This window comes from Capsella rubella, unplaced genomic scaffold (genome assembly GCF_000375325.1).
Source record: "Capsella rubella cultivar Monte Gargano unplaced genomic scaffold, Caprub1_0 scaffold_8, whole genome shotgun sequence".
In the NCBI taxonomy this organism is placed as follows: domain Eukaryota; kingdom Viridiplantae; phylum Streptophyta; class Magnoliopsida; order Brassicales; family Brassicaceae; genus Capsella; species Capsella rubella.
Window position 1 is genome coordinate 10,121,051 of NW_006238916.1, and position 11,688 is coordinate 10,132,738.

The following is an 11,688-nucleotide window of genomic DNA, read 5'->3' on the forward strand; positions in this document are numbered from 1 at the left end:
CATATATATATATATATATATATATATATATATATATATATTCTGCCATAGTTGAGATGTAAATATTTAACAAATAAAAAATTAAAAAATTACTATGACCAACATAATTAAGTAACATGTAAATATTATATATATATATATATACAATGTATTGTAATATTGCGAAAAACTTCTTCCTATACAATACACAAAAGCCATCAAGAACCTCGTTCATCGACCTAAGACCAATTCACCGTATCTAACACTCTCAATCAGATAGAATTTATCAAAGTATGAGCAGATTTGGTCTCCTCCTATGGTTTACACATTAAGCTCCCAAGTGTGTCACCAATTCAATGTCGACATATCTATTGCAAAAGCATTGGACTCTATCCATAAATATGTGTTCCATTCTTGACATGTTTGCCTACCAAACTTTACGATAAATGTAACCAATTTCTTTTTATCATACATCTTTGTTCTGAAAATGGTCTACTCATCTTTCTTGACGATTTGATTCAATCCTTTAAGTGCATTCTTTACAATTTTGCAAAAGTGTATTCTTTACAATTACCTCTGTTTCTTTCGCCAAAAAAAAAAAAAAAAATCGTATTTATCCTTCAAACATAACACAATTGATAGATGATTAATAAATATAGCCAACAATAGTACTGAAAAGGAAAACGTGGACATGTGCATTAATAGAAATTAAAAAGTGTTCCAATGGAATTAGGGAATATGACTTGTAAAAGTAGTTGGGAGAGTTGTGGTTTGATATTAATTTGGAATTACGTTACGTGTCCCTCTGTTTAACATTGCATTAAATGGACGGTAACTGATGTTTTAGCCAAATTACGGACGACCATCTCCGACGTTTTAACTGTTAACTTTTTCGATGAATATATTGTACAATGAAGACCTTACTTTAAATCAAAACATGTACATCTTAAAATAACAAAGAGAGGTTAGTAAACGAAAAATAAAAGGTAGACGACAAAAAAATTATTCAAAATAGCAAAGCTTAATCCTAAATCGCTCAAAAGCATGATATAAACAATTTGCAAAAAAAGTTATTAAAATCCCTTATATATAACACTAGATACGTACGTATATTGATATGTTTATAGTACACTCTACCATGCATATTACATATTTACATACTACTAAACAATGTGATATATACTAAATATTACACATTTCCTCCTTAATTAGTAGAAGAAAGGAATGAAGTAAATACAAATCCAACTACTAACAAACCCTACTTAGTCACCGTTTCCCCTTATATAAACCATCATCACCTCCCACTTTTCTCACATCAACAAGCTTAGGAAACAAAACTCAACGAAACTTGCAATTTTGTTATCACCAAAAAAAAAAAAGAGCAAACACAATGGCTTTGGCTCTCAGGTTCTTAACATGCCTCGTTTTGACGGTCTGCATAGTTGCATCAGCCGATGCAGCAATCTCGTGTGGCACTGTGGCAACTAGCTTGGCTCCATGTGCCAACTACCTATCAAAAGGTGGAGAGGTACCAGTTCCATGTTGCGGAGGAGTGAAAAGTTTGATCAGTATGGCTCAAACTACACCAGACCGCCAACAAGCATGCCGATGCCTACAGTCAACTGCAAAGGGCATGTCTGGTCTCGACCCGAGTCTAGCCTCTGGCCTTCCTGGAAAGTGCGGTGTTAGCATTCCCTACCCCATCTCCATGAGCACTAACTGCGATAAGTAAGTTTGTTAGCCCGTATCCTATATTTTTCTTTTTAACTTGGTTAAGTACTCGATCTAATTAAACACCATAATATTACTTTAATATTGTTTTAACTTTTAACTATATACTCTTGTTATCGTTTGTATTGTTGCAGCGTCAAGTGATGTACATCTATCAGCACTTGTATGAAGAATTGAAGATTATGGTTTAGCATAAGTAAAATAAAAGACGTCTATATATGGACGCTGATCTCACCGTGCCTTTTTTCTTGTGGCTTTGTAATCCTTCGTACTCTTAATATGTTTAAGATATGAAAAAAAAATAAAAGAATGATGATCGTATAATCCTCTTTGTTTTTTTATATTTTTCCAAAACCTTCGTTCCGATAATCATATATATTTTATAAACTATGAAGTTTAAAAGTGTGGAGTGGTAAGAATAAAAGGTGAAGAAAGTGAAAACTATCATTTCAAAAATAGTATAACGACGCAGACATTAACTTAATTTAACACTTTGACTCATCATCAATACTTGTAAATAAATTTTGTACTTCACAATTATTGTATGTTTTATTTATTTTCCCTACAAATAGAAAACATTACTCCATCTGGAAAACTTCAAAATATATATTTTCAAAGATATCCATAATGAAGCAAATTTATTATCGACGAGAAATTCTATTTCCTTATTATCAACATTTCCTTCTGTTGCAAATGTTCGTCATCAATTCCTTTCGATCAAAAGTTTCATCTCGTTCCGTTTGATTCCATTATAAAAGATAAAAAGAGCAGCTAAAATAAATGACTCACTAAAAAAAAACTTTTTATCAAAAATACAAAAAAAAAAAAAAAACATATATCTAAATTGAACAGTACTCGTTACAACGCATTTCCATTATTATCGAAACGACTAGAAGAAGAACCACCACCAGAGAAAAAATCGATCATAAACGGCTGCTCTTGTCCACCGTCATCGCCCAAACAAACCACTGGAGGATCACTCCCAGTGGCAAAACTGGAATTCTCCGCACCATCGCCGATAGTCCCATCTAAAGGCTGAAGTGGGAACAGAGGTAGCGTCTCACGTCCATTAGAATTGACGTTAATGCCCTCACCGTGATCACGAAGGGCAAATCTGTCAAATCTTGAAGACATGGACATCCGAGTTGTTGTTGTTCTTGTTGTTATGTCTGAGAGTTGTTTTTTCTTATTATGATCTGTGATACTCCGTTTCTCGTAGCCACCACTCGGAATCACCGCATTGTTTCTGTGAAGAAGATTGTTTGTGTACACACTTCCATGTTGGTTGATATGATTATGATGATCACCTACTTGCTGTATATAGTAGGGACTAACACAACCCACTTCAAAACCAAAAAAAAGAATAGAAACATTTAGCAATTCTCAATAAAGAGAAGAAATACATAAACATGCGAGTCTTGATTATTGATCATCATTAGAACTTAATTTAATAGATGAAATAAACGCAGTCCACAAAATAAGAACGTATGATATATATATGGTAGAACGTATATAGAAGTTTACGTAAAGAAAGAACAAGGATGAGAACTACGTGCCGTTTGAGCAAGGAGGAGGGTGAAAGAAACGGGAGGTCTTGTGGAGTAGACGGTTGAAGTATGCGATGCGCTCCTGTTTCTGCTTTTGGCGTTGTCTGGCCTTATGGTTCTGGAACCAATAAAAGACGTTTTTACCTTCGATATGGCCGTACGCACGGAGCCTGCCGGTGATCTGCTGTATCTGATCGGCGCTCGGAGTTCGTATCCCTTGCTTGTAAAGATTCTCTAGCAACGTGATCTGATCTTTCGTTGGGTTCCATCTTGAACTACTTCCAGTTCCTGTGTTTCCTTCGTTTTCCATGTGTGTGTGGCTCAAAGTTTTATGTTATCTTTTGGATGATGAGAGAACTAGGGTTCAAAAGAGGATTTATGCGTGTGGGTTTTGGGGTATGAATGATGCATGAAATTCATGGGAAGGCTCTTATATTTATAGAGCGCTTTAGTGAGGGAGTGGAACACAGAGTCAAATGAAGAGAGAGAGATAGTAACATGCGTGTTGTTTTTTGTGCTGGGGGACTCTGAAAACATCGCGTGGAGCGGCTGATATGGTAAAAAAGAGGCTACTTTTTTTTTTATGAGAAGACAAATAGAAAAAAATATATTACAATTTGGATCTATTCTGGTTTTTATTTGTAAAGACATGCATCAGTTTATTATAATCTGAGGCTATCAACAAAATATCGTCAATGCAAATTGTCAATAATTATACATAAATATATTTTTTCCTACGCAAAAATATAATGGAATATGTTTTTTTTGTACGATTGTGGTGTTTAAATTTTGTAATCTATCTGGGAATTACGAATGTTTTTTTGAAAGTGGTTTAAATGAAGAAGAGCCATAAAAAAGTTTTGGAAATGAAAGAGAGTACGTAACGGATAAATACGAGGGCGGCAAAAGATAGCTGGTTGGATTGTGTTCTTTGTAGGTCATGAGAAGCCTATGTATCTAGTTTTGCTTTGGGAAATTGACAAATCTTATATTATATACTATCATCATATTTTCTCTTTATACTATTTATATTTGTATAACACGACAATACGAAGTTCAGTCGCTTGGCTCTTCGATTTTCTTAACGATCAGAGTTTTTTTTTTTTTTTCTCAAAAATTAGGAGCAAGGAAACAAAGACTTGATTATATTTAGTAAACCGTCAAAATAGAAAACTCTAGTGGCTTAGTTGTTTTGCTTCGTGGTCTCAATTCATATATCCAATGTCGATCTTATAATTTTCCTAGGCGAAGAGGAAATATATGGTCGACTTCAGATATTTTTTTTTTGGTGTGAAGTCGACTTCAGATATGATGAACTTGTCATTTTCCTTTCAGATAGATTAATGTTATTGATATCCGTACGAGATATATATCACACATTCCCATAATTAAGTCGAGCGACAGATCACCGTATACACAACAAACGTTTATTTGGACTATATTTAAAACTTCTGGAGAGCATGATTAATTGTTTAGATTTTACGATCACATAGTTTAAATAGAAATACAATAGTAGCTATAGTAGTTACATGTTTTACAAAATTAGCTTACAAACTGAAATCTAGACTAGTCAAAATATATGTAAAGTCAGAATTATAGTATTGAAGTTTACACAGTTCTGATTTCTGAACTAACAGAAGGATGCCATTGTACGACTATCAAATCAATTAGTTAAAAATTCATCGTGTTGCGCCACGAACTTTAGATATATATAAATGTGCAATATGCAAATCGTAAGTATCTTCCCATACATATATACTAGTACAGTATAATGTAGGAATTTGTGAGAAGTAGGTATGGGGAATGACAAATTGTGAAAGCAAAAGACATGCATGGCTTCAATTTGAGTCTCTTAGGCTTAGGCACCTACGAATCTATAGGAGCAGAGATTTGCCTCGAGAAAGAGTGAAGACATATGACACTCTCCAATCTCTTCATTGATTTCCATGTTTTATTGAAATTTAAGCCACTTGATTCCTTCTTCATATATTTTTTTTCATGTTCTCTTCATAAGAATGATAATCACGATGGCAATTTAATTTTACTTTAAAATTTCTTGGTCTAAAACTGAAAATAAATTTGAAAAATTCTAGCAACAAAAATAAAAAAAATTGAATCAGTTATAGATTTGCCATTTTTATTGATGGTATTTATGGATTTACTATTTCTACCAAAATCTTATGAATTTGCTATTTTCAGGTTTTACATTTTAGTAAAAATGGCATATTTGTAAACTTTATCTTAGAAAATTATATTTTTCGTAAAAATCCCCAAAAATATATTACATGAGAGAATATACTAGTTATTATTATTTTTAAGTTTCTAGAAGTACCCCCATAAAAATGAGTACTTATCTATGTGGAGTATATTGCTTTAAATCCAGATACCTATATTAATTATTTGTTTTGAGTTTCTTCTATTAAATTTATCGTTTCATGACAAATTAATCAAATCGATAGTAGTACTATAAAACTTCTCATAATCAGTTAATATATTCTTCTTAAGTGTGGTACAAGAGACATTAATAATTTTTGTAGTGAACCTGAAAACAGTATGCCAATTTTTTTTTTTTTTTTTTTTTGTAGTAGTTTTATTAATCCAAACAATCTCAAAACATTAGTTATATTTGGTCTATGTGTTTCATGACTTCATCTAATATGTTTTGTTAGGAATTAGTTTTTCCTTTTAGCGAATTAATAATTTTGTAGCCGGACCATATAAATGAAAATATAATATGTATAGTATTACATAGGAATACATTACATAGGAATACATTACATAGGAATACATTACATAGGAATACATAGGTATATATGTATAACTGCCGTAAAAAGGCAAATTTGTCTCCTTTGTGCGGGAGGTGTCATCGGCAGTAGCAGACACATGCATGTAGCCAAACTCTTACACGTACGTATAACTTCACATTCTAACATTTATACACGTACGTAGGTACTCTTTTGTACGTACTGCACATGTTGCTTTCTTTGTGTGGTATGCTTGCTATTTTTAAGGATTCAGCCGATGTACTGTCTGTATACCCGTTTGCACGTTCGTGGCCCTTGTTTGTTCCATTATCTTCCAAAGGTATTATCCAAACTCTCTAAGTATGAATAAGAAAAAAAATTCAAAAAAACCAAATAGCTCCGAAAAGGTGCAATGAGATTTTTAGAAGAGGTGGAGCCGTTCCTAGGATCTAGGAGGTCCGAAAGCTAACAAGTACTTTTTGTTATATGGTCTTAAAACTTACAAGCAAAGTATGAATATCTTAAAAAGGAAGACTCAGCTTCTTTTTTTGATTCGAGAACCATAGTAATTGTCTTGGATTTTATTGTGACAAACTGACAACATAGTAATACAGTATATGCAATACATTATATTTCATTTGCTTATGCTAGATTGATGTTTTGAATTTTAAATTTGTTTATAAGAAACTGATTTTATAAATTAAAAAATCAATGTTGACAACAACAAAAAAATAATTAAAAACTGATTTAATTTTTATTTTTATTTTGGGTCACATGTCAGAGTAAGTAGTGGTTTATATTTTTCTCTATCCATTCGAAAAGAGAATATAAATCAATTCGTAACTCAAGCTTTATTATATTTATTATGTGCTAAAAAGTCTAAAAGCATCAATCTATAAGGAAAAGAAGAAATATAAGTTTAAAATTTGACTAGAAGCACTAACAACAACATGGCAGAAATCATCACTAAGTTACTTATTTTGATTGGCAATGATTTGAGATTTCGAGTCCCTAACATTGGAATCAAAATGTTAAAAAAAAAAAAATCGATTAAGAGGAAAATGCATATCTTATGGATCAATTAGTAGAACATTTTTTTTTTGAATAATCAGGTAGATTAAGGACCGAAGGCCATACATCTTCTCAGACTCGAAACCAAAACATTTTATATGGTTTTGTCCCAAACGCTACTCGAACCGGCGACATTTAAACTTTTGCCAAAAGTCTTTACCAATTGATCTATTAGAACTTGGTTAGTAGAACATTTTCATTCTTGAGGTTTTCAGGTTGCATGTGTCATGTGTGTAAAAAGAGAAATCGAAGCTCTATAAAAGTTAGCATGAGATAAATTAGGGGTTAATGCTTTAGTATTTTGCCTCTATCTACTATGTAGTATATTTTTTAGTAGAAAGTAACACACAAATGATGGGAGTCTTGGGTTCGTTTGAAGCTCCCTGGTTAATAGACTGAAGATGATGATGGGCTATGGTTTGTTGTAAGGCCCAAATGAAAAGTTAGAAGAAAGGCCTCGAGAAGTTAAGTCTTTGGACATACTGTACCTCTTTTCTTTTCTTTTTTTCTTGCATACTTCAATCCCATGATCGGTCCATCATCTATTGTAGTAGTTATTTTTTCTCCTCGCAACTTCTACAGTATTTAGTAAGAAAAAAAACGTATATTTAAACATTTCTTATTAAAAGTATGAGTAAAATATTATAAATCAAAAACAATATGAAAATACAATTTTGCATTACGAGACACTGAAAGGAAACAACAAACAAATGGTAAAGAATGATTATTAATTATACTAATATTCTACTAAAAACTGAAAAAGAGTGAAACTAGTAAAAAATAAACAAATATTATGCCTAGAATATACAAGATGATAATAATAAAAAAATCACCGATAAATAATAGGAAACGGAAGCAAAAAAAGAGAGGGGGAAAACAAACAGCGATAATGAGTTTGTGGGCGACGGTTGTCGTCTCTTATATTATAATATTAGTTTGTTGGTTATGTTCTTTGTGACTTCTGTCTATTTTTATTTATCTTATCCAATCATCATACATACATTTTCTCTTCAGAGTTTTCCCCCTCGTGGCTTCTTCCATTATTATTCCTCACAAACCCCTTCTTTTTTTTATATATATATATATATAATATTTCTTATTTCTGTATATACTTCTTCAAACAACGTGTAAGATAATCAAGTTACAGTACTATGCTTTGTTTCAAATTAAAAATATTCCATGCGTTAAAATTTCCAAATGTCACACATATACGATAATATGGTTATATGTTAATATTTATTCATATTCTTTCTTTTTTGGGTCTGTATTGAAATAATTTAAATAGAGTAGAGTAGTATTGTAAGCCATATATTGTTGAGGAAGACACGCGGAGGAGAATCTTGGTTTTTATCGACAAAAAAGTTAAAAGAGTATCTTCGGTTCATGTCTATGCCTGTTTTTTTTATTCACTGTTTCACAATCTCGAAAATAAAAATAAAGTGAAAAAATTATCATATTTTTTTTAGCGTATATATTCGATTGATCGATTCATTGCTTCTAAATTCTAATAAAGAAAAAGTAGTTATTTGAACAAAGGTTCAAAAGCTATACATATATATATATATGATGATACTTGGATAAAAGTTTTAGGATGAGTTAAATATTTGTGCTCAGTTAAACGGAAACAAAAAATTATTAGATACAAATAATACTTATCAAATAACACATTATTAGAATGTCAAAAAATTAAAATAAAATAGCACAGGATTATATGATGCAAGTATAGCATATTACATATATATGGAGCTGTCGTTTGTTATGTTTATTTCGACGGGAGACAAAAAACAGAAATTCTTTTAAATTATTACCAATACTATTTTTTAAATAGTACTGCTTTTTATTATAAAAACAAATATTTTTGGAGTTGAACAAAAAGACAGAAATAGTTATAACGTGGACCGTTCAATTCTTGTCTATTCATAATATACCAATATTTTATTAATATAAAATTTATCAGTATTTGGCAATAATTTATACATTAATACGTGATATAATTTTCCTTTTTTTTTGGCAAATATAAAATGAAACATGTAAAATTATTGTGACCTGAAAAAAAAAATCATTTCTATTATATGACAATAGATTCAATAAGAAAAATTAGTCAGTAACACACTGAGGTAAAAAAAAAAAGTCAGTAACACACTAAACTTTAGATTAGATATGAGATGAAACTGAAAAAGAACAGATACCTTTGTTTGTTGACAAGAATACGTTTTATTAAGATTAAACCCTATTAATGCTGACGAAAACAACCCTAATAGTAATAATGTTATACAAGAAAAAGAAAAAAAATATCAAATGAACTGAGCTCAGTTTCTAGGTAGGATTGACATCTAGTTTGGAAACTGTATCCAAATAAAAACTGAGACTAAGCAAAATATTATGATTTAGTATCAGCCTAGTTGTTGCACACACACAACAAAAAAGTATCAGCCACTTATTAAAAGATTATAAACAACCTTAAGTCATTTTTAACATTATACAAACAACTACTTTTACTTAAAGAAATATTTCAAAATAATGGGTTTGGGTAAATCATAAGTTTATTCATCTTTAAAAAGTGTATCCTAATTTTTCTCCTTTATTATTTTTCAAAAATGTTGAGTTAGAGGCACCAAAACTTTGGACCTTTTGTGCCAAGTATGTATTACAAAGAACCAAACTTGTGAACCTAAATATTGCTGTGAAAGACAACTTCTTCTTCTCTCTTTAAAGCAAGAAAAAAAAAAGGAAAAAAAAAAAGAAAAATCTATCTTTCTCTTTCAATTTTAATTTCTGCTCACCATCAAGGCAAGTTTCCTTATTTTGCTCCTCTAACAATTTCAATTGCTTGCTAAAAAAAATATCTTATTTCCAAATCATTGACACATTTACATTTTTTCTCAATCTTTAAATATGGTAACCACCAAGTCTTACTCCATTCCTCTGTAAAATCCACAAAAATCCCTGGCCAGAATTTAGGGTTTTTGTTCTTTCTTTCATGGTGATGTGAGAATTTGGGGTGAAGCAAGATGAAGACAATTAGTGGATTAGGTATTGGGTTGAGTTTGGTTTTTGGGTTTCTTCTATTAGCACTTGTTGCAGAAGTCTACTACCTTCTGAGATGGAAGAAGCACAAGAAGCGAGTCATAAGCCAAGAAAGTGAAGAGGAGAAAGAGGAAGAACAACATAACGGATACGCCAAAGAACTTATCCAGCTCTTCTGCTTCAAAAAGCCTCAGTCTTTACAGCACAGCAATGGAGAAAGAGAAGGTGAAATCTCGAGGAACCAAGATGGGAATCCGGATTTGGAGCTCGGTTTGATGAAACATTTGAACGGAGGAGATCTAGGGTTTGAAGCAGAGCTCATGAAGCTTCACAACCAGAGGTTTCTCTTCACAATCATGGAAGAGACAAAAGCAGATTTGGAATCTGAAGATGGGAGATCAAGACTAGGTTCAAGATCGAGACGAAGGAGCTTGAGTGATGTTCCTAATGACTGTAGTACCCCTGGATTCACTCCATTGGCTTCTCCTACTACGCTAAAGCCTTCATCTCCTTTGGAATCTTACCCACACCATGGATTCAACCCTCTGTTTGAATCAGACGGTGAGCTTGAGTTCAACAAGTTCTTCAGGTCGTCGTCTTCTTCACCTCCACCAAAATTCAAGTTCATGAGAGATGCTGAAGAGAAGCTGAGGAAGAGATTGATAGAAGAGGCCAAAAGAAGAGAAGGGTTAGCTTCAGTTTCTCCAAAATCGGACCTCTCGACAGCAACAGAAGGTTCGTTTTTGAAGTTCATGAACCCTCCTGCGATGAACAGAGAGAAGAAACAGAGTACTATTATTATTCAAGAAACTGATGAAACGGTGTCGTTTTCACCTTCTTCTTGTTCATCATCAGGTACAAATCTTAGAACGTTATTAGACCAGAAAAAATCCACAGTGGTTGTTTAGTATTAGCATCTCTATCTGTCTCTCTTGACTCTACTCTATTTTAATTTTTATTTTTGGTTGAAATTTTTTTTGTCCAAGAATTTCAATTTCTTTTTGTTGATTGTGTGAATTCTATCTTTTGTTTCTCTCATTCTTATTATTTTGGGAATGATTTCTTCTGTACCTATCATCAATCTGATTTTTTTTTTTTCCAGAAGCTTGTTTGAGTTCTATAAGCTGTGAAATCATATAATTTGTTCACTAACCACTAATATACAGTATTGTGTAAAGGCTTGGGGAAAATAGATTTAAATATGACTCAAATTGTGTTAGGTTTGAAAGTTGTGGGTTAATAATTCAAATCTTTACGGCGCCACAAAGTTGAATATTTCAACCTCGTTATTTTATTTTTTAATCTACCAGAATAAGATATTTTTACTTTAAGCTAACGATAAAAATAAGTGTAATGGTGATAATTAGTACAAGTGACTTTTGAGTCCGTAAATTATGGCACAATAAAAATTAAAAAGCATGGATTTTTTTCTTTTGATACAAGTGTGTGTGATTATTACTTCGTCATTTCGATCCTTTCTATTTTCAAAATGTAAAAAGTGAAAATATACAGAGACAAGTATTTGAAACTTAAAAATAAAAACTTGCAAGAGAAAAAGAAAAAAAAACTACTACATATCCTTTATGGTG

At 31.8% G+C, this 11,688-nt stretch overlaps 3 protein-coding genes across 3 annotated transcripts; 2 read left to right on the forward strand and 1 right to left on the reverse strand.

Annotated features, from left to right (window-relative positions):
• The first annotated feature begins 1,308 nt into the window (after positions 1-1,308).
• Positions 1,309-2,066, forward strand: LOC17877116 (non-specific lipid-transfer protein 3). The gene is made up of 2 exons (XM_006281235.2): positions 1,309-1,707; positions 1,845-2,066. The coding sequence occupies exons 1-2, from the start codon at positions 1,370-1,372 to the stop codon at positions 1,852-1,854; spliced, it is 348 nt and encodes a 115-aa protein (XP_006281297.2). The 5' UTR covers positions 1,309-1,369; the 3' UTR covers positions 1,855-2,066.
• Positions 2,067-2,500: 434 nt separating this feature from the next.
• On the reverse strand, positions 2,501-3,603 carry LOC17875290 (WUSCHEL-related homeobox 2). Its single transcript, XM_006282025.2, has 2 exons — positions 3,267-3,603; positions 2,501-3,053 (listed from the first exon to the last, which is right to left on the reverse strand). The coding sequence occupies exons 1-2, from the start codon at positions 3,565-3,567 to the stop codon at positions 2,569-2,571; spliced, it is 786 nt and encodes a 261-aa protein (XP_006282087.1). The 5' UTR covers positions 3,568-3,603; the 3' UTR covers positions 2,501-2,568.
• A 6,181-nt stretch (positions 3,604-9,784) lies between these two features.
• LOC17876387 lies at positions 9,785-11,198 on the forward strand. The gene has a single exon (XM_006280787.2). The coding sequence runs from the start codon at positions 10,084-10,086 to the stop codon at positions 11,005-11,007; it is 924 nt and encodes a 307-aa protein (XP_006280849.1). The 5' UTR covers positions 9,785-10,083; the 3' UTR covers positions 11,008-11,198.
• The last annotated feature ends 490 nt before the right edge of the window (positions 11,199-11,688 follow it).

Excerpts from the sequence above, each read along its gene's own strand:
- LOC17877116 (XM_006281235.2), top strand. The coding sequence starts at position 1,370 with ATGGCTTTGGCTCTCAGGTTCTTAACATGCCTCGTTTTGACGGTCTGC.
- LOC17875290 (XM_006282025.2), bottom strand. The coding sequence starts at position 3,567 with ATGGAAAACGAAGGAAACACAGGAACTGGAAGTAGTTCAAGATGGAAC. Across the intron at positions 3,054-3,266 it reads CCCTCCTCCTTGCTCAAACG|TGGGTTGTGTTAGTCCCTAC; the intron begins GCACGTAGTTCT and ends TTGGTTTTGAAG.
- LOC17876387 (XM_006280787.2), top strand. The coding sequence starts at position 10,084 with ATGAAGACAATTAGTGGATTAGGTATTGGGTTGAGTTTGGTTTTTGGG.